This window comes from Gopherus evgoodei, chromosome 15 (genome assembly GCF_007399415.2).
Source record: "Gopherus evgoodei ecotype Sinaloan lineage chromosome 15, rGopEvg1_v1.p, whole genome shotgun sequence".
Taxonomy (NCBI): Eukaryota; Metazoa; Chordata; order Testudines; family Testudinidae; genus Gopherus; species Gopherus evgoodei.
In genome coordinates this window covers 12,509,086-12,531,348 of record NC_044336.1, presented here as the reverse complement: position 1 = coordinate 12,531,348, position 22,263 = coordinate 12,509,086, and the positions used below count along the sequence as shown (strand labels likewise).

The following is a 22,263-nucleotide window of genomic DNA, read 5'->3' as shown; positions in this document are numbered from 1 at the left end:
GTTGCGGTGCTCAGGAGTGTGAAAAATTCACACCCATTAACAGCATAACCTAACCTCTGGGGTAGATGTGGCTAGGTCACTGGAAGAACGTTTCCATTGATCATTCGGAGAGATGGATTCGCTATAGCAGTCGAAAAACCCCTTCCTTCGCTATAGGACGCATTTACGCTATGGCACTACACTAGCATGGATGTGGTAGACATGGCCTAAGTATTGCTCAGTCAGAGCCAGTGCTCCAGGATGATACCAGCCCAACTTGCCTCTTAGATTGATTTATATAAGCAAGCCAGATCATGGTTGGGATTCGTGCACCAAGGATCCTTCTCCCTACAGGGGCCAGGCACAAAGAGGGGTAGCAGAGGCACCAGTGCCCCCAGCATATAAGCCAGACCAAAAGAAGAGAAGAGGAGGGAGAAGAGATGGCCTATAGTCCAGCCTCCCTCCATGTTGGCCTACAAAGGTCACCCTCCTATGGCTGATATTAAGAGAACTGGTCAGAAAATTTTTGTCATGAGTTCTCCATCAGAATATGCTGTTTTGACAAAACTGAATATTTTTCAAAAATCATTATTGATTTAGATTAAATTTTGTATAGAAAAAATGTGGTTTTTTTTTTTAAGTGAAGTGTCCTGATTTCACATTTTTGGAACAAAAAGTTTTCATTTTTCAGTTTGAAATGACTTTTCCTTTCAAAGTTGATGTTATTCTGTAGTTTTTAAAAATTAAAAAATTAAAAAGATACAAAATTTGAACAAAATGTTTTGACTGACTCAAAACAAACAAAACAAAAATGGGAATTTCATTTCCAGAAAAGATTTAAAATTTTGACTTTTTGTCCCAATTTGCAGTGATTTTTTCATTCCTCTCTCCCCTGAAATCTCTCTATTTTTCACCGGATGGGCCAGCTCTTCCTACTGAATGACAGGGTGATATTACACCAGCATAAAGCCTTCTTAAGCCCCCAGACTAGAGTTAAAGTGGTACTGAAATTGGGCATAGGCCTCTGGAGAGGGGGCAGTTTCACCCCTGTGATGATTTCAGTAACACAGATCAGACTTCTCTTTGCTTCCTCTTTCCCTGCCCCAGGAATGAGATTTGTCAGAGGTATAAGCAGGCAGTAACTTATTCCCCCACCCACACCCCCCATGCTCACCAGACTCCCTGCCCTGCTTCTCTAGACACATGCAGCTGGTGCATCCCTGAAACGATGTCATTGTTGCACAGTAAATGCAAATCCAAGGCTTCTGCTTTCCAGATGACACCCTAAGAGTCAGCTCTGCCCATGCAATGACTTGGGGAGATGGACTAGTATCATGAGGGAGAGGCCATGTGAGGCCCCAGTGACAACATATGATTAAAGCAGAGTTCAAGACATCTGGGAAGGAGCCAGCTGATGACACCTTTAAATCACATGGCAGGGAAATGGGGCTATAATTGGTGAAAGGGCTTGTATTGTATGGCTGATCAATCCTTCTCTTCAGTAATTTAGGGGTGCCTCCAGGACGGGGCAATTGTCCCTTGACTGTCCCTTTGCCCTTTGACCTCATTTACACTGATTACCATGGCCTCCAGCAAATGAAGCAACACATGGGGCTCTCCTTTAAGAAATACAGGTAAGAAAAAAATCACTCGCTGCTTCGACTTTTAAATAGCAAGTGACACTAGCGCTAATGAAAACGAGGGGCAAATAGTTCTGCCTCAAGGGAGGCATGTCGTGGCCTGGGATTTTGCAAATTTCATCACACAGCTTTGCCAAAGCACCTCGCCCTGCACTGCTCCAGCCCTGCCCCTCCTGTGCTGCTCCAGTCCTGTCCAACTCAGTCCTGATTTGCAGCACCCCATGCTATTACAGTCCTAAACTCTTCCAGCCCTTCAACCTAGCGAGGCTGTTCTGTGCCTAAATTGGTGGTAGTTTTACACAGGGTGTAGACACAGACTAGGATGAGACTCCTTTTAAGATAAATCTGACCCCATCCAGGATTTGAACCCAAATTCCCAGAGGGGAAATGTTTGCAGTACTGAGCAATTCTGTCTCTCTCTCTTCTCTGTCTTTTCCTTATCCTGGCAAGACCAGCTGAAACTCCCCTGACCTTGCAGCCTTTCCCTTCCCCTACCAATGAGCCCCTCATAAATCTCCAGCACATAAGGAGGAGAAGTTCAGCCTTTTGTTTCCAGCCTTGTTTATGTGCATGACAGCTGATAAATTGCCCAGAGACCTTCCCAGCAGCTGTCAGAACATGCCCGGGAAGGAGGGAGCACCACCTCACCTGCCACTGTCTTAAGATCAGAACTCATTCTAAGGCTCTACAATGGGGAAGGAAACACCCTTAGGGAGAAGAGTGTGTGTGTAAATAGTATATTTGCACACTGTAGGTGGGATCTGCCACCATCATAACAGGACAGAGAGATCTCTTTGTATTTGCAAGAAAGACAACCCTGCCCCCCCCCAGCCCATTTCCCCTCTTCTTCTTTGCCATTGAGAGAGACAAATGTCACCATCCCCGTGGTACATCAGCAGCCTGCAAAGTATGTGATTTAATTTAGCACTGATAGTTCTGCTATTTATTACATTTTCACTCATCCCTTCCACTATCCTGCACAATTTTATTAGAGGGGAAGATGACAGGCAGTGTTATTGTTTTTATTACAAATGCATTTGCTTTGTGCGTGCCACTTGCTTTTTCTCCTCTCTCTTTCCATGTTCTCTTTTCTTCCTCCCTCTTGCCATGATAATGCCTACCTCCGCATTCCCGGGATATTTGGAAAAGCATTAAAATGTCTCCTGGAGATAGATAATGCTTTCCCAAACATTGGGTGGGTAAAAAGCCTGCGCAACAGGGAGCAGTGAATCTCTTCCTTTCCAGAGGTGACATTTAGGATACTTTTTTGCTGAATACTAGACCAGTGCTTTGCTTCCAGTTTCCCCTTTTGACCTAAGGCTGATGGCCAATGCCAGTTCTCTGTGGGCCTAATGGTAACGTTATGCATGGCTAATGGCAAGACCTGGGTTCGAATCCCAGATTTGCTGAGAATCTGTCATCCTTTTCAGACAATAGCTAATGCTTGAGGTTCCTAAGCATGTTGTGTTTACAGCAATAGTTACTGAGTTATACACCTAGGAAACACAATAGCGGAGCAGACCCATAGTCATCTAGTCTGGTGTCGTCTCTGACTGTGGCAACACCAGATATTGCAGGAGGTGTAAAACCCTCTGGATAGACAGTTGTTCAATACCATCCCTATGGTGACATTTCTTCCTGCCTCATGCTATTAATGGTTAGCTTATGTCCTGAAGCATGTTTCTACCCGTTATACCTTTTTGTTCCAAGTGCAAATATTCTTATTAATTCATAAAAATACAGAATCTTCTTCAAAAATGCTCTTTGCCGCATTACTATCTGGTAGCAATGAGTTCCACAGGCTATCTCTGGAGTAAATTGGAAGAACAAACAGCTGCTTTAGTGAAGAAGCCTAATCCAGCTCCTTGATTAAGAGGGATCATGCCCATTTGTTGTTTCTCATAGCACTCTGTCCACATAGCAATATACTCAGACAACAAAGGCACTCATTCAAGATGGAAACATTACATCATCAGGCCAAATTCTCACTGGCCTGTCAGTGATCCTGCCCTCCAGATACTTCCAAATAGCCACTGGCTACTGTGACTGCCCACTACTGCCCAAAAGGTGACTGAGTAATAGAGAGAGTAAGCTGCATGCTCTGAAGGAGTGCGGTTCCAGGGGTGCTTCTGCTGCCTGCCAGGTGAGGTGCAATGCCTCCTGGTGCTTGCACTGAGACAGTGCAGGTCAGCACTGTCCCTAGCTCAGGGGTGTTGCTAAACGCCACAACAAAGCGTAGGGGGGTATTGCCAATTGAAGTCTATTGGCAGAAGTGTATGGGACCGGGATGGAGTAGCAGAGGTTGCTGATCATCATTGGCCTGTATTGGTGAAGCTGCTTAGGCAAAACTTATTCGCTGCCCATCTGCATCACTCTCAGCTGTAGCCATTGTAATTAATCCATTGGCGCTTTCACTAACAATCACTAAATCTGTCTCAGCTGTCAGCATTGGCGGCGTTATTATCTTTTCCCAGGCCTCTAGCTTATAGGCGGTAAGTCAATACGCTTCAGCAAAGCCTTTGGCCCTTGGTATTCAAACATACAGTACTACTCCAGGGCAGCACTGGCTTGGCCTCTCTCTTGTCCCATGGGACACGCATTTGAGCACATCATGCTACTTGCTGCAAGGATGCTCAAACCAGTAACTGGGCACTGATGTGAGGGACTTTCCCTGCACAGGCTGGATTCTAGGACTCTCAGATCTCTCTCAAAGCAGTCATTCCACTCAATGAGCATCTGCTCAAGCCCTCAGCGGCACTAACAGCCTCTCCTTGGCCTGCTGATGCTAGAGGGCGAACCTGTAGCTTGTGGCTTGATGCTCTTTGTTTGCAGAATGAGAGCAGAATATAACCATTGCCCTCTGCTCTCTTGCCTGGGCAGGTGTCGCGTTCGGGTCATTGATACCTTTGGGACAGAGCCAGCCTACAACCTTGAGGAGTATGCCACTCTGCACGGCTACCGGACAAACTGGGGGTACTGGAACCTGAATCCCAAGCAGTTCATGACCATGTTTCGTAAGTGATCCCTTGTTTGGTAATTGTTTCTAATGGAGTTTTTATGTATTTGCAGATTGGGTGATAGAGCTGAGCAAATACTTGATTTGGTGATTCAGAGGTCAAACTGGAAAAAAATGTTCTTAGCTTCAAATTGAAGCTGATTGTTTTTCACCAAAATGAAGAACAAAGAAAAAAATGTGTGCCGGACGAATTAAATACTTTGAATTTTGATTCCAAACATTTTCTAAAAGAAACATTTTGACATTTTCAGAATGTTTGTTTTCAGGGTTTTTTTTGGCCAAAAGTATTTAACAACTTCAACCCACATTTGCATAGAGTTCCGGTGCCGCCAAAAATATATTTTTTGGCAAATTTACTATTTGTCCATTTTTAATTTTTTGCCTGGCTCTATTTCTTGATCACTAGATTATCATTGCAAGCCAAGGCCAATGCACAAAAAGCACAAATAGGTTCTTGGATGTATCTGAATTACTTTGCCAGTCCACCGCCCATGTCACTGCTGCCCCCGCCCCCTCCCAAAGCAACCGCAGTGGAAGGAAAACAGAGTTTGATTTGCTCAGAGCCCACAAACTCAAGTTCACTCTTATTCCCTCTATCCATTGCCACAAGCTGCAGGCTCACATGTATCCAGTTCTCTTGAAAAGAAAGAGTGCATTTTCACACACAATTGGCATCATCAAAGGGATGGCCCTTCCATTTCCATTTGTAAGCGGCTTCTCAGGAGCAGTCAATACCTGGGTTTGCATCTCAGTCCCCTGGCCTATGGCTTCCCCCCACCCCCTGTGCAAGCAAGGGAGGTGAGCATCTCACATGGCCCACCAGTGGGCCCTCTGGCCAGCTGAGCTGTGCATTGACAAGATCTCAAGGGAGTCCCATCTAGTCCTTCTCATCCAGAGCTATGGAGGCTGCAATATCAAGTGCCCTTGAGGCTGGTAGGATTAAAAAAGGGGGAGATGTTTGAGAGACCTCTGAGCCCTACGGGAGATATACAGGATTCCTAACGTAGAATGTAGCCAGAAAATAACACCCCTTCCCACTATATCAAGCCTGGGATACAAAAGAGATACTAGGCTTATTACTATGTTGTACCACAGCCCAAAGCTGTTTTCCCAAGCATGCTGGATGGGATGCATGCTGCTTCCATCTGACCCTAACCTTGACAATGTGCTCTAAGGAAACTCCTGCTTAATGGGCTCTGTTACTTTAATGAGCTTTAATACTTTACTGTCCCACTCCCACTGTTTTGCTAATTATGTTCTCAATCTGCCCCAGCAATTCCCATCCTCCTGTAGGTTTTTGGGAGTGAAGGACTTTGCTTGGCCATGGCCATTTTTCAGTCCCGGGGATTCTACAGCGAGCTGTCTGAGCAAACCAATCATCCCTCTTGCAGCAGTGGGGGATTTTATGGCTAGAAAACAAAAGCCAGGGGAGAGAATGCTGGAAAGAAGGAATTTGCTATTTATGGCAAACAGAGCAGCAGGCTGAAGGAGCTGCTGTACCCTGGCCATGTTTGGGTGACCCATGCTAATGTGAAAGGGGAGTTTTATCAGCCCAGTGGCCGGGACATGGATCCTTTGTCTGCCCAATAATTAGTACCTAGCTCTTATCCAGTGCTTTTCATCTGTAGATCTTAAAGCATTTTACAAAGGAGGGCAGTAGCATTATCCCCAATTTAATATATGGGGAAACTGAGGCACAAGAAAGGACTTGCCCAAGGTCACCCAGCAGCAGAACTGGGAATAGAACCAACATCTCCCAAATCCCAGTCTAGGGCTCAGTCTCCTAGGCTGCACACCTGTAGGCTTCTATTGAGATCAGGGCCCTGTTGTGCTAGGCACGATACACACACTTACCCCGAAGGTCTCACACTTTAATAGACAAAGGGAGGATTATTATCCCCATTATACAGAGGGGGAACTGAGGCACAGAGAGATGAAGCAACTCACCCTAGGAACCAGCTGCAGAGCAAGGACTTGAACCCAAATCTCTAGAGCCTTAGGCTAGTGTTTTGACCACAAGAACATCCTGCCCTTTGGCTGTGGGGGCTTCATGCCTCATTCTTAAAGCCCCATGCCCACCCCCATACTGAGCCCACCGTGCCAGCAAGGCCCATTGTGCCACAGGTGGGATTTACCAGGGTTATGCCAGGGGAAGGGAAGATTTGAAATCAGCTGCCCAATTGTGCCCCTTGCATGCAGGAGAGAGTGGCCGTGATCCAAGTAGGGGAAGAGAGTGAGAAAAAGAGCCTTTGGAGATAAGGAGCAAAGAGAGAGTTGGGCAGGGAGGTGAAACACAAGGGGTATTTTTTTCAAACACAGAATTTATTTTCAGAGGGAGAGTCTCCTCTCTGGAGAAGGCTAGGCAGGATTTTAGAGAAAGGGCTGAGGCTGGGGCTTCAGATTTATCCAATAATCTGCCAAGTGGAAAGGAGCCTTACTTATCGGCAGTAAACCTGGTGACCGATCACACGCTTTGTGACTCAAATATTTTTTCCCTCTGGCTGGATATAATCTATTTGGCAGCCTAAAAAGCATCTTATATTTTAAAGAGACCTGCAGACAGTTCACAGCTCATATATTTTAATAGCTCCTGTTTGCTTTTTCCCCCTCTTTCTTCTTTTTTTAATGCAAGGAACCTGTCTCTTTTCTTGACTCAAAATGCCCCAGTGCCACGGAATAATCCAAGCCTCATGGCCTGCACTTTCGACTGGTTCCAAACACCTCCACTCTTCCTTCACTAATTAGCCCTAACCCATATTCCCCTGCAGAGCGCATCTGAAGGCAGCTCCTCCGCTCCCACTCCCTGTCTCTCTGCAGAGAGGGAAGCACTAAGGGCTGAGCGCTCAGTTAAGGTGCTCAGCTGGGAAGCGGGGATTGGGGACGCAGACAGACTGTTACCAGATAGGACAGTGGAGGAGGCAAAGGGGAATCCTGGATCAAGCCTAGGATTTACCTGTGACAGTCACGGAGAATTTCAGGCCAGTGATCCCCGGTGCCTCCATGACACTAGGGCTCAACTCAATAGTTAAACTTCCAGCTACGTGGGATAGGGCCAGGAAATGTTTTCATCTCATCGGTGGACTCTGGTAACTGTCCCATTCTTCAGTATAAATGACCTCAATGGGGAAAGGCTGCATGTCGCTGAGGCTTCGGGAGGACAGATAGTGGCCTATGGAAGACCCCCTCAGTGCGCTAGCAAGAGCCAGACCTGTGTTTCTTTTCCCTTTGTTTCTGTAGCTCACACTCCCGACAACTCCTTCATGGGCTTTGTGTCTGAGGAGCTCAACGAGACTGAGCGGCAGTTCATTAAGTCCAACAAAGCAAGCAACATGGCAGTGGTGTACGGGAAGGAAGCCAGCATCTGGAAGGTGAGTGCCTGCAGCAACACGGTCAATCCATAGTAACAAACAAATAGCCACAAATAGCCAAAGTTTTGCCATTGGCTTCAAAGGGACCAGAATCTGGGCTAATGTGCATAGAAATCAGTGCTTTGAAAATACCTAATTAGCCATTTAATTCATCCCTCCCACTGGCCCACGTAGGATTATTCCCTGGATTATATCCCCTAGTGACTTGTCCAGTCCACTTTCAAGAGTTGCAGCAATGGGGCTTCCATCACTTCCCTTGGGAGAGCACCCTGTTGTCTGAAACTTCCTATATGGGCAGTTTATTCCCTGGCCAACTGCACTGCAGAGTTTCTTGCACCTTCTTTTGAGATAGCTGGCACTGGCCCCTGTCAGCGGCAGGATCCTGGCCTAGATGGACCCATTGGTATGATCCAGTACAACGCTATGGAAGTGAGTGAGCCACATTGAAACAGAATGGGTATCCCAGGTATCTTATGAAGTGGCTCAGCTTCCAACCATGGGACCAGTTAAGGTCTGGACACTCGCTATTTAGGAGCTGAACTGACACTATCTAGTTGTAGCATATCTTTCTTGTTGGTATTTGTATTGTAATCACATGCAGAGGCCCCAAGCAGGACACAGTGCACAGAGTCAGAGCCAGTCCCTGTCCCAAAGAGTTTACAATCTAAATGGACAAGACAGACGGAGGAGAAAAAAGAGAGGGGACGTTACTTGTGCAAGGTCACGTAGCAGGTCGGGCTCAGGCAGGAATACAATTTAGGTTTCCTAAGTACTAGTCCAGGGCACTAGCCACTGAACCTCTCCTCACCAGCTGGCAACAACTTTTAGTCACCACAGACATGGGTCAGATATGTACCTGTGGCCTGCAGGTGCAAAACTCTTTTCCACGACTCCATCCCTGAGCCAGACAACTGACTTCCTGTTCCAACACCACTTCATTGCTCGGGAGACGAATAGCACCGCTATAACCCCGCTCAACAGTCACACCCTCTTAAAAAAAGACAGCCCTACCGTCTCTTGTGTGGCCAGCAGTGGCATTGGTTATTGGGGGTGGCCTGAGCTCCACTCTCTTTTATCTGGAGTATGCTCAATGCTTTTGCTTCTATTATCCATAAGCAGGAGCTAATTATCACCCTCTCTTGATTTTTTTCTTCCATGCACTTCCATGGGATGTTCCAGTTACAGGTATTGTATTACTCTAACCTATTCCCTTTTTTAATGGTGCGTTTCAGACTAAATATAAATTATCAATAGAAAATGTATATCTGCAATTGAGCTCGCATTGTCTGTAGGTTAAACCTGCACTGCTACCAGTGGGTGTTTATAGCTTGATACTGTGCTGTCTCTTCTTCCCCATGCCCACCCTTTCTCTTACCAGCGCCACTGAATCTATCCTCACAGCCTGTTCTGGATGCTGCAGTCTGCAGTTCCATAGAGCAGCATATCTCTGCAACAAACCCTCCTTTCAAAACACACAATTGCAGCGCAAATATATAAATCCCTGCAACAATTACATGTATTTAGAAGTTTCCCAGCACACACTTTCTGTCTTGCTGCACAGTCTTGCAGTAAGGAGACCTTTTGCTGATGGCTAGGCTTGCCCGCCCCCAGCTCCCTTTCCCCCCTTTGTAAATGACAGCTCTTTGCCTTAATCTTTTTTTGGCACAGAAATATTCATGGCTACTAACACCCTCCCTCGGCTACTAACACCCTCCCTCACAGTGAATGATTCCAACACTCGCCTCGCTCTGTGGGCTACATTGATTTCTCATTGTCTCACTCCTCTTTGCTTCTTACAGATTTGTAAATAAATGTTATTAAAACTCTTTCACCGTCGGGAACCAGCTGCCGTAAAAGGTCCATGGAATAGCGCCCCGTCAATTTGCTTCCCAGGAGAAAGCGGCCTGGATCCAAACTCTGGATCCCAGAACCCCCAGTCTGTGAGGTGGATCAGGACCACTTGCTTGGTCCACCACCCCTAGTTACCAGTCAGGATTGGGCAGCTGTGATATCTCATGGTAGAAATACCTGCCTCCTGATTCTTCACAGTCCTGCACCTTGTATAGTTCCTCACGCCTGTGCAAAATGCGTGTAAAGGACTCCTGTTGTGGTTTGGTTCGCTGTTACACCCACCACTCTAAGTGACAACATATTGTGCGCCAATGGAGAATCAGGCCAGTAGAGCCTGTGTGGTGAGTTTAAGAGTTTAATATGGGTGTGAAGGGAAAGGGTGCCCATTTTACGTGGCCAGAGCATGAAGAGAGGCCTTGGTGTGAATGAAAATCAGGCCCAGTGGGTTTCCTCCTATTAGCAAGTACTCAGGTAACCCAGTGGGTATATGTGACAAGTCCACCTCTGTGCTGATGCACAGAAGATAGACATTGTTACAAGCTGCTAACTCTGGTGCTTTAGCAGCAGTTCCGGAGGCCCCCAGTTCAATTCCCAGGGTGTTGACCAAGATGTTGGCTGCCTGTCATACTCACCAGCCTGTACAATCTAGCACTGGGTAGGTAGTGTAGGGTCCGTGTGGTCCAAGAAGCTGGAGATGGGTGGGACTCAGGAGACCTGGATTTGACATTAAACATTCTGTGTGACTTTGGACAAACCAGGCCCCCTTTCTGTGCCCTGTTCCCCCATCTATGACACAAGACTAATGATGCCCTGAGGCCTAGAGTTGCACAATGCAATATAAACACAAAGTATTACTCTTGAGTTGTAGCATTTATGTCCTGCAGACAAGCCAAGTACTGATAAGCCCAGGATCAAATACAGTCTCTCAAACAGAATCTTTTTGAAGTTCAGAAACATTTGATGAACTTCTCACCCTTCCTCATTGTTGTTCCTCTGAACTTCCAGCTTCCATCTAGCACCAGGAGCAGAAGCATTAATAAGGAAGAAAGCCCATATACATCTGATTTCCAGCTCAGTTTTGTCAGCCAAAGCAGTTCAGATCATTTGGATTAAGCTGCAGATAAGCATCTGCATGGTTATTTCATCCAGACCTGAACTCAAAACATTTTGAGACTCAGGGCAAGTCTACACTAGAAGCGCTACACTGACGCAGCTGCGCTGATGCAGTTGCACTGCTGTAGAAAGTCTGCTGAAGATGCTGTGTGCCGCCAGGGAAAGTGCTCTCCTGTCGGCATGATTACTCCACCTCCACGAGAGGCAGAAGCTGTGTCGGCAGGAGAGCGTCTCCCACCAACCTAGCGCCAGTGTAGACAGTGCTTGGGTCGCTGTAACTTGCATCACTTGGCGGGGCGGGGGGGAGTGGTCTTTTTCACACCCCTGAGCGATGTAAGTTAGATCGACAGAAGTGGTAGTGTAGACCTGCCCTCCGTCACCGCTAGATTTCAATGTGAAAATTGTTTTTCTCAGATGCCTCTCATTCCCAGATTCTGGAACATCCCCACTCCCCATGTGTCATTGTTTCTAAACTCTGCTGTGACGTTTAATGTAAAAGTGCACGGGAGAGGGGCTGTACAATGTAATAAATCTCAAGGGGTATTTTGTAGGAGGTTTAAAACATACATTAAGAGATTTTTTAATAACCTAAAATCTTCAGAACACTTTTGTGCTAGCTAGACATGGAGTGTGCTCTCTCCTGTCAAGTAGGACCAAATCCTGTTTACTTTAGTCATAGGAGTATTGCAAACAGTGAGACCACTAGTGGCTCCAGTTCAGCAGTCCCTCCTTTCTCAACAAAGCACTTACGCTCATGCCTAATGCTAAGAACTCGCTCAAGTGCTTTGCTGAATAGCGAGTGGCTTACGTACATGCTTGAATGCTTTGCTGAAGTGGGCTCACGTAAGGCAAGCAGGAATTGGCTCATAGTTGCTAAGTACTGGCTGTCCCTGGATTCTCCAGGGCATCCTGGCTTCTGTCTGTTCAACTATAAGCTCTGTGGGGCAGGGACCGCAGTTGGGCTAGATCCTCAGCTGGTGCCAATGTGCATCTGGTCTGTTATTTTATGTATTATAGAGAGCTGAGTGCATTGTTGGTGCTCCGTAAACAAGAACGCAATACTGCATGGAAGAGGCTTTCTGTGCATTAGTCCTTTACATCAGTGGCATAGTGCATTAGTCCTTTACATCAGGCCATGTGCATTCCAGTTCTGATTAGGTCAAAACAAGTTTGATGATCTCAGCAGAGCCCCTTGCATGATTAGCACTGTGCTCCCAGAGATCCCCGCCAGGACAGTGTGGGGTGTTAGAGTCCAGGAACTGTAGGAGGGAGAACACGCCTAACAGCTGCCTATACTACAGCTGGCTTTTGCGAATGTTATCAGACTCTTCCTTTCATGAACACTACAGCTACTAATCTGTAGATAACTTTCCTCCCACACACACTTTTACAGATGGGGAAACTGAGTCACCCTGCAAGGAACTGACTTGCCCAAGGTCACCAGAGCTGGGATTAGAAACTTGCTCCTTGTTCAGTCAGCTGCCAACTGAATTGTGCTGTCCCGTTTGGCTGCATACAAAAAGGCAGTGTCCTTTATAAAATGTTGCACTCACACATACAGCTCCTTGCTTGTTAGGCTTCTGTTGTTTATCACACCTCAGTCCCAGCTATTCCAATGTTGGTAAATATGCCGTTTTGTGTTGCTCATTGTTCACATTGCAAGGCACGAGGATTCTAAACACCTGACGTTCAATTGATCTGTGCCTTGTGAGAATGATAAACTTGCCAGCAGAGAGCAGGCAGCCTATTGAGCTGGGACTGCTGTTTAGCCCTTACAGCATGGGAAGAGTTCTGCAATGAGTGGATAGAGAGACAACGCTTTCCCATCTGTCTGCAACACTGAGACCTGCTCCCAAGGAGAGAGGCAGAAGTCCATAGAATGTGGAGGGTTCCTTTGGGCTGCACTGGTTTACCTGGGGAATAACATGCCCTGACTTCATATCAGAGAGTTTTTCCTCAGTATAGCTTTGGAATTGGCACTCAAGGACAATGGCTGCTGAGCTGCATGCCTCCTTCATGGCACACACAGGGCTAGCAGGTCCAGAACAGAGGATGAAGAATGGGGGAATCTACTGAGAATGAAAGATGGGGGAAATATCTAGGATGTGCAGTTGGGGAGAAGAAGTCCATAGCCAGAGAGAGAGACACACAGATACAGAGAGAGAAAGAGAAGCTGCCTCAGGGACCAGTAGGGACAGAAGGAGGAGAGACTGAATCCCACACATCCTCTGACGTTGCCTGAAATACCAGAGGGTCCGAGCTTTGGAGGGGAGGCCGCTGTCAGCTCTCAGACAGGGAGTGAGTGGAGTAGTGAGCTGGGCTCTGTGTTACTTAACAGCACCACTTGCTGGCCATTTTGCTGCAGCATCGTGGAGGAGAATGGGGGTGGTGGGAAACTTGTGTCAAGGTTAGCAGGGAAGGCACAATAGGGGGAGAAAGGATTCGGCCTCTCTCCAGCTGCAGGTTCAGTATGGAGTCCAAACCCCTCCAAGGAAGGTCCCAACCAGTGTGCCAGATGGCAACAGTGGGGGCCTGGGAGAGAGAGAGATAGGGCAAAGTGTGGTGTAAAGCAGAGACATCCCCCAGAAGAGAAGAGACACGGATGAGTGCCAGATGGATAGAAAGGGAGATGGGCCTGGGCCCAAACCTCTAGCTAACCCCTCTTGGGAGACTTGACATCCCAACTCAGAGGCCCACGCTCCTCTCTCAGTAAAAGTTCGTGTCTGTGGGAGCACACAGGATTAGACAGTGGCTTGGAGAAGAACACATTCCTGTGCCCAGGTACCTGCCTTTTCAGCTGAATACAACTGACAGCCATGAGGCTGCTTCTGACAGTAGGGGTGAATAAATCGCCTCTTTTCCATTAAATCCCTGAGCCCCCAGGTCAGGTGGGTTAATCAGCAGAGCATGTCTGGGATTCTGTGGATTGGAACTGCCGCATTCCGCGGCCTGCTTTCCACATTCGTCAGCCCTTCACGGCTGCCTTCGCCTCTGCCCTCCAATCAGGTAGATTGTGGCTTATTTTCTTCTTTTAATGCTGCTGAGAAGTTCTTTTTCCTCCCAAGGCTTGTAAAGAGCCTGGAGAGGGAAATAAGTAGAGGAGAGAGAGATGACTGCACTGCTGAGTGTAGTGCTGATCACAGCTAAATTCAAAGGAAAAGCTGTTTCTCTTTTGTTGTTGCTAGCAGGGAAGATAATCTCAGTTAAATCCATGCTTGGGATTCTTGTATGGTGCTGTATCGATCTGCAGGGCTATTAGTTTGATAAAGCAATAATGAAGTCCTTAACAGCTATATGCAATCCTTAAAGGGTAACATCAAATGAATGCTAGGATTAACCAGCTTCATACCATCCCCCCATTCTTCTAAAAAATAAAACATGCTGAAGTTTTGCATTTTTGCCATGAATGTATGTAGATGGAAAACTGACGCCATTCTGCAGCTGGAGTGGCTGGCCACTTGGGGCATAGGGTGCAGCAGTAACAGAAAGTGCCCGTCTGCTTTGTCTTGCTGAAATAACTTCAGCGAAGGAGAAAGAACTAGTTGAGCTTTCTGATCAATGACGCATTTCACGTGGATAACACCTTTGTTTCTACCTGACTATCCATCCAATCTATCTGTTTCTGTTAGCCGTTCTACAGGGGAGGAGAAGGTGAGGGTCCTGGGAAGAAAGATGAATAGTTTGTATACAGCCAGGACTATACTTTTTATTTTTATTTTTATAAACACAGTTAACCTGTGGAACTCACTGATGTGGTAGTTTATTAAGGCAATTATCTTTATGGGTTTTTTTAGAGGATTAGGTGTTTATATGAATAATAGCACTTGCATTTGCACAAGGTGGGATACAGATTTTAAGGGATCTCAACCTCCAGGCTTCAGTGTATAAACTGATCATTGGATGAGGTCAGGAACATATACTTTCACCACCACTTGCCACTGATACAGTGTTGTAACCTGACGTTGCATTATAGAGACTTTGTGACATCTACTGGTTAATGTCAGGGCCAGGCTATTGGCCTGGACAGACCGTTGGTCTGTTCTAGTATGACATTTCTTAGGCAGACTCTCTTTGTGGGGCTGACTATATCCAAAGCCCAGGTATGTCGCATCTGATTCAGGGAACTGATTTTGCCCTTACTCATACCCAGGTCAAAGAGGAGCAACTCAGCATCATTCAGTGAGATTAAACGAGAGTGAAATTGATTTACAATCCAGGAATCCTAAAAGTCTGCCTTCCCGGTAGAGGAATTTCCTGCCCTGCAGACTGGGTTCCCCTGAATAACAGTAAAAACAGTGAGGGAGTCCTTGTGGCACCTTAGAGACTAACAAATTTATTTGGGCATAAGCTTTCATGGGTTAAAACCCACTTCATCAGATGCATGGAGTGAAAAAAACTGTAAGTAGAATATATATAATAGCATATGTACTGTTTTTTTCACTCCATGCATCTGATGAAGTGGGTTTTAACCCATGAAAGCTTATGCCCAAATAAATTTGTTAGTCTCTAAGGTGCCACAAGGACTCCTCATTGTTTTTGCTGATACAGACTAGCACGGCTACCACTCTGAAAACTGAATAACAAGTTCCTGTACGTAAAGACTCCCTCGCTGCTAGAGAGGAGGTCGTTTAGTGTATGTCTACACTGCAGTGTAAATCCAGGGTAAGTGGAATTCAAGTCAGCAGGCCCTGGGTTAGATGTTAGAGAACCCAGGGTTTGAGTGTCGACACTGAGTGTCAATGCTAGGTTAAGAATCTTCCAACCTGGGCCCAAGCTCAGGGCTCCAGCGTCCACACTGCAGTACCCAGACCCAAGTCCGACCAACCATATTCCAGGCTTCCTAATGCCCTCCCAAAATGTTGCCGCTCTAGCCCTTTCTTCATGGGTCAGTGCAGGAAAACTTGAGTGTCCACCAAACTTGATTGTCTGGAGAACAAAGAAAGTCAGCCCAAGGGATTGTGGGATATTTTTGGCAGACTCCCAGAGCACAAATGCAGCAGGGCTGCATCTGCACTGCAAAGCAATAGGACTGGAACCCTGGGTTCTGGCTTGACTCAGGCTCGGACCCTCCAGCCCTGTGGATCCTGGGACCTTGGGTCAGCGTGATTTGTGTGAAGATGAAAAGAGAGTTAGGCTTGAGCCTGAGTTTAAACCTACACTGCAGTGGAGACATACCCTTAAAGGCACTAGGATGGTGAGATCAGAATAAGGAAATGCCCCTTTATTTTGGCATTTGAGAATCAAATATATCTCTTTTGGAGCTAACATGCAGCTGATTTTCTTCGCTTTCCTTCCCCAGGGCAAAGAAAAGTTCCTGGCCATCCTTAACAAGTACATGGAGATCCACGGCACTGTTTATTATGAAACCCAGCGTCCTCCAGAGGTCCCAGCTTTTGTCAAGAACCATGGCCTTCTGCCACAGCACGAGTTCCAGCAGCTTCTGAGAAAAGCCAAGGTACTTAAAATAGGGGTGTGGCCCTTTCATGTGGATTTCTGACAAAGTCCAACGTTTCTCCTCCATAAAATAACCAGCTGCTGGGCAGGCAGACCAGAGTTGCCTTGAGAAATGTAATTCATTAGCTGAAGCTCTTTTAACTGAAGGAGGCTGAGGCTAGTGCCACTGAAGCCCTTGCTTGCAGGCCACATCAACTGAGGTAATTAGGCAGGAGCTGAGCTGAGCAAATCGCAACGGCGATTTTATCTGATTAGTTTCCCCCTTTTACGAATTGTCCGTGGTCAATTCACAACATTCTCAAGTGTATTTGTTATTCAAAATCATTCACTAATTTCTTCAGCAAATAGCTCTTAGTCTGCAGGTTATTCGAACTGTGAATATTACAACTGGATACGCAACTTTTACTGTGACATATGTAACTAACTCGTGTGATTTACATAGCTAGAACTCAGATAAATGACTTGAGAAACCAGCTTACACAGCCCCAATTTCAAATGGTCAAATTGATTGTCGGATTGGTAGTTTGCCTTCTGTTGATTAATTACATCCAATCAGAGAAGAGAAACCATACCACGTGACTATCCAAAGACGGTGCAAATTTTGGATTTTAAATTTGACAATTGAATATACTATTTGGAACTGTCTCTTGAGAAATATTCATACTTTGGGGTTCAAATTTGTTTTTTGCAAGCAGTTGTTCTCCTAGAGCTTGTGAGATTGAGCATTTGTGGAAAGTAAATGTGAATTACTTCACACCCATTGTCACATCAAAGTTTGCCGTTGGGTTCCACTGAATGTTCACAGAGCACTTTCGTCACTATTTGCTTAGCTCTGTCCAGGAGCTTGAGGTCTGTGGATTGATTGATTAGTAGCATAACTCGGTCCTGAAATGCTCTGTACTGATATCACAACCTGAACCCAGCACCATAGCACTTGCTAGAGTCAGACAAAGTGCATACTTCCCAGACCACCCCCAGCACTGCCAACCCACCGGCATGCAACCCCCCTATTATATTCCAGCCCTTGGCTTTTCCTGAGTAAGGACTGCCAACAATGCCTGAATTACGTGATGTGCAAATGCCCACTGGCACGCTAAATACCCAAACTCATGTCATCCTGTTACCAGGAAATAAAACCAGGTCTATAGACATGAGAAGCTCGGGCATGTAGCTGCTGTCCCAGCTAGATCTGCTACTGTTTTAGGCATGATTCTGAGTAGATATCTAGCAAGTCAGCAGCTTTCAACGTGGAAACAGTAGGATGAATACAAGCATGATATAAGGAAGTGCAATTTATTAATGACATGGTCGTTGTTATAAATGAAGGGGTGAAGGTGTACTGTGTACAATTTAGCTTTGATAAAGACATCATTTTGGGGAGAACTTTATAACACATTTAAGCTATTGTGAATTGAACTACAAAGAGCTTCACCTAGAGTTCAGTTAGATCAGCCTGCAGGTCTGCGGAGCTGAGCACCAGAGAGATAGTTCAGATTAGTGAACTGGAGAGTCAGAGCTGCTGATGCATGAGATTGCAATGGGTCTGAGCGATGGTGTTCTTCACTCAAGCTCGCCAGGGTTCGTGGTTTTGTTTCTTGCAGCTTTTCATCGGATTTGGATTCCCTTATGAAGGTCCCGCCCCTTTGGAAGCGATAGCCAATGGGTGTGTTTTCCTGCAGTCTCGTTTCAACCCGCCGCACAGCTCCCTCAATCATGAATTTTTCAGGGGGAAGCCTACATCAAGAGAGGCAAGTGGTTCTGCAATGTTGTGTGATGAGAATTTTGCAGGTTGGCCTGAGCCATGGCATTTGCTTTTGGATTCAAACCAAAGGAGTGGACTAGCTGAAAAAATCAGGCTTTGGATGCAAACTTTCCCCACAGTTCAGGGGTGTGGTTAGCTGTGGGTGGGATTAGAATCTTACCCTCCCAATCTGATTCCTCCCCTCGCCAGACCTGGAGATGATGGATAAAATGAGACCTGGGTTTGAATTTCAGCTCTGCAAAACAAAACCTGACCAATGAGGCTTTTGCAAAAATCTCAGACCATGTCCTAATTGGTTACCCAAGAGACGGACTGCAGCCTGACCCTCCCGTTCCCAAACCTGGGGTTATAGGCTCCCAGATAAATTGGGATCGGAACTTGAATTGCTCCTGGTGGTGGTTTTCTAAAGCAAGACTGATTTTTTTATTTATTTATTTATTTTGCAAACTCTCCTCCTGGGTCTGCTGCTGGCTATGAATTTAATCCGAGTGCAGCGGGAGTTCTTTAAAAGTTAAAGGATTGAGAAAATTGAACCTTGTATTATTAATAAAGTGGATAATGCAGTGTAAATTCCCACATCCCCACTGAGAAAGACCCTCCGATGGCCACATAAAAGACCTCTTTTTCAGCTTCTGTTTCAGTCTGAGGCCGTTCCTTACCAAGTGAGCTAGAATCCGCCTTAATGTGTTCTGCCCCACCCTTGACAGCTCCCCTTCCACTGGCTCTCAGACTGGATTGCGTCTTCTGCAATCACTCTTCTCCAGGCAGTTGGGTGCTTCCGTTGCCTTGGCAGCCAGCCCGTTTGTCATCATTACAGTGTGCTGGCTGCACACTTGCATGCCATTCGTTTTGGCAAGAGGCAGAGGCAGTGCAGGGCTGCCGTAATTAGCTCCTGTAGAATTAATTCTCCCGCGTCCTCTTCGTGTTTTGCTGATGTTAGCATAATGCAAGTTTTGTTGCGAGGGCCCCAGTTCGCACTCAGCGACTTGGCAAAGCTGTGAATAGAGTGACCACTACAGAGAGCGTGCATGGTGCATGGATGTGTTTGTGTGTGAGATGGAAGGTGTTGGAATCATCCCTGCTGCTCCTTCTTTTAACTTGTGTCATTAAAATAGCCGAGCTTGCCATCCTTAGCTGCTCTCACTAGAGAGAAGTGTGCTGATGACAGCAAAGAAACAGAAGAGAGGGATAATTAATTACCATCCTCTCTTTATTATACGTATCACAGAGCTGGTCTACACTAGGGGGGATATCAATCTAAGATATGCAACTTCAGCTACGTGAATAGCATAGCTGACGTCGAAGTATCTTAGGTCGATTTACCTCGGGTCCTAACGGCGTGGGATTGACGTCCGTGGCTCCCCGTGTCGACTCCGCTACCGCTGCTCGCACCGGTGGAGTTCCGGAGTCAACAGGAGCGCGTTGGGGATCAATATATCGCGTCTAGATGAGACGCAATATATCGATCCCTGAAAAATCGATCGCTACCTGCCGATACGGCGGGTAGTCTGGATGAGACGTCAGCCTTCTGGGCAGGGCTGAGATCACGGGAAAGTTGAAGGTCTTTAGGGTAGATATTTGGTTTGGTTTTGTGTTTTAGCCCAGCTGATTGGTCCATATGTTAGGAGAATGGGGCTTATCCTGGACTGGGTCCATTGGTTTGCTCGAGAATGGTCCTGCCCTTTGGTTCAGCTGATGCTGTCTTCTTCTCAATGCACTGCCAGGTTTACTTTGGCTCTGCATCTTTGGGAAATGCTGTGACCCAGAGGTTTGCTTTGCATTGCAACCTGCAGCTGGCAAGGGGCAGAGTCTTTATCCTGCTGTGAAGAAGCCTCCACTGTGACTTCTTTGAGTTAGTAGCTGGGCTTCAATTCATAAGCAGTGCCATGAGTGAATTAGAAAACCAGCCTCCCTCCGGAAAGCAGCTGAAACACGGAAACCTGAAATGCCCATGATGCAACCCCCCCCACAAATGTTAAACTCCCTCCCCCAGGAAGAAGGCCAGCCCAAGGACTAGACACCCCGTAAGCCTATGGGCTTCATGGGATTTCACTGGCGCCTCTGCAGAGGGGAGAATTTCACCTAAGGCCATTTGGCAAAAAATAAAAAAATAAAAATCAATCTATGTGCAAGTTCCCCCACCTCTAATGGATACTGTGTCTCCTCTCCCCTGGCAAAGGGCTGGGAGAGCATGATCACGTCTGGCAAAGCATAATGCTCATTATATAAAATGCTCTTTGTCACATCCTTCTTGCTTTCAAAGCCCCTTTGTTACCATTGCCAGTTTTCATCCTCCTTTCTGTTTAGAAAATGTCTCTTTTCTGCATCAAGACTCTTTCTTCTGACCTGCGCACCCCTTTGAAAGTTTGGTGTCAACTTCCACCCTTTGCCCTGCTTCCTAAGACACGACCTGTGCTTGTTGGCTGCCTTGCAGCAATGTCATTGAGGCTGAATCGACAGACTGCAAAGGCTTAAATGAAGGAGAAATGCATGGAGTGGAAGGGAAAGAAGATTGATCTACAGCAGAGATTGGCAACCTTTGGCACGCGGCTATCCAGGGTAAATGCCCTGGCGGGCTGGGCCGGTTTGTTTACCTGCAGCGTCAGCAGGTTTGGCTGATCATGGCTCCCACCGGCCTTGCTTCGCTGCTCCAGGCCAATGGGGGCTGCAGGAAGCAGTGGCCAGCATGTCTCTTGGCCCGTGCCGCTTCCCGCCACCCCCATTGGCCCGGAGTAGCGAATCACAGCCAGTGGGAGTCACAATCGACCGAACCTGCCGATGCGTCAGGTAAACAAACCAGCCCAGCCTGCCAGGGCGCTTACCCTGGCGAGCCGCGTGCCAAAGGTTGCCAACCCCTGATCTACAGGAAGGAAAAGTGACTGCTGATGGGAAGCAATCCCCAGACCTGGAAATGTGAGGGGAAGAGTCTTCACTGAAAACAGGAATGCTCAGCTTTAGTTTTGCAAATTTAATTTTAACGGGATTTAGACATCCAAAACCATTAGGCAGTTTTAAAATATCAGCCTAAAGGCAGAGAGCAGGTGGGTTTGGATTAAAGGTTCCATTTTGGGTCCATCTCTGCATGCAATGGTTTCAGTAGTCACCTTTGGCTCTCATCACTGTTCCTGCTGCCATCAGCTCACCTTTCGCATTGCCTAGCTGCAGGGAGGTCACTGCGTGTGGCTACAGCTCCTCCTGCAGGGAATGCCACATAGTTCATTTTTTGTTTCCTTTCTCAGGTGTCCTCCCAACACCCCTATGCAGAGGACTTCATAGGGAAGCCTTATGTGTGGACGGTGGACTACAATAACTCAGAGGAGTTTGAAGCCGCTGTCAAAACCATCATGAGGACCAAGGTAATTGCTGGCAGAATTCATTGAAACACTGATATAAACTCATCTGTTGCTGAAATGGAGAGAACGGAAGGCTGGGGATTTGCAGGAGTCAAGAACAAGCAGTTGTTAGCAACCCATGTGTCCCTCTGTGACTGTCCCAGAATTAGCGGCTAGTCATCTCTCTGAAATTGTTTGCACATGCAAGCCAGAAATCCCAGTGTCTCAGGACAGGAGGCTACTTCTCTTGGCTTTCAATGGGATTTGTGCTCCTGAGTTGCTTAGGCTCTTTTGAAAACCTCATTCAGTGGAATCAGAATCAGGCCCAGCAGATATGGATAGCTCTGACTCTGTAGTAACTTATCTGGAGCAAACCCTCCACATCTCTTGAGTTTCACCCACCAAAGCTTAGCCCTATCTATGGGGCCAGATTTTCCAAGGGCTCAATTCCCATGCAGAACTCTAAGTAAGTTGATGGAACAACCTCAGCTGCTGGGCTCTAAGCACTTGAAAATCTGGCACATAGGTTCCTGCATGGAAGCTGAGCTCTCTGAAAATCTCTCCAGTAATGTCCCCTGTTCAACTCTCCATCAACATCCCACTCCCCATCAGCCAGGGAGTTAAACCCACTCATTTAACCAGGATGCAATTTTCTCATCCTTCATTCTCCTTCCCAGTGCTGGGATATTCCACAGCACGCATCTGGAACTGCCAACCCTGTCTCATTAAGCAGGTAGTACTTTTTGTC

At 46.7% G+C, this 22,263-nt stretch overlaps 1 protein-coding gene across 3 annotated transcripts in view; it reads left to right on the top strand.

The window, feature by feature from the left end:
• The window catches only part of MGAT5B (alpha-1,6-mannosylglycoprotein 6-beta-N-acetylglucosaminyltransferase B), a 171,783-nt gene that overhangs the window by 115,900 nt on the left and 33,620 nt on the right, over positions 1–22,263 (top strand). For all 3 annotated transcript variants that reach the window (XR_003996677.1, XM_030534903.1, XM_030534902.1), the window contains exons 9-15: positions 1,482–1,613; positions 4,500–4,633; positions 7,873–8,003; positions 9,183–9,188; positions 16,267–16,422; positions 18,023–18,169; positions 21,423–21,539. Coding sequence is in view for 2 of the 3 variants with exons in the window: in XM_030534903.1 (XP_030390763.1) it covers positions 1,482–1,613; positions 4,500–4,633; positions 7,873–8,003; positions 9,183–9,188; positions 16,267–16,422; positions 18,023–18,169; positions 21,423–21,539 (823 nt within the window). In the remaining variant the exon portion in view is untranslated. The remainder of the gene's footprint in view (positions 1–1,481; positions 1,614–4,499; positions 4,634–7,872; positions 8,004–9,182; positions 9,189–16,266; positions 16,423–18,022; positions 18,170–21,422; positions 21,540–22,263) is intronic.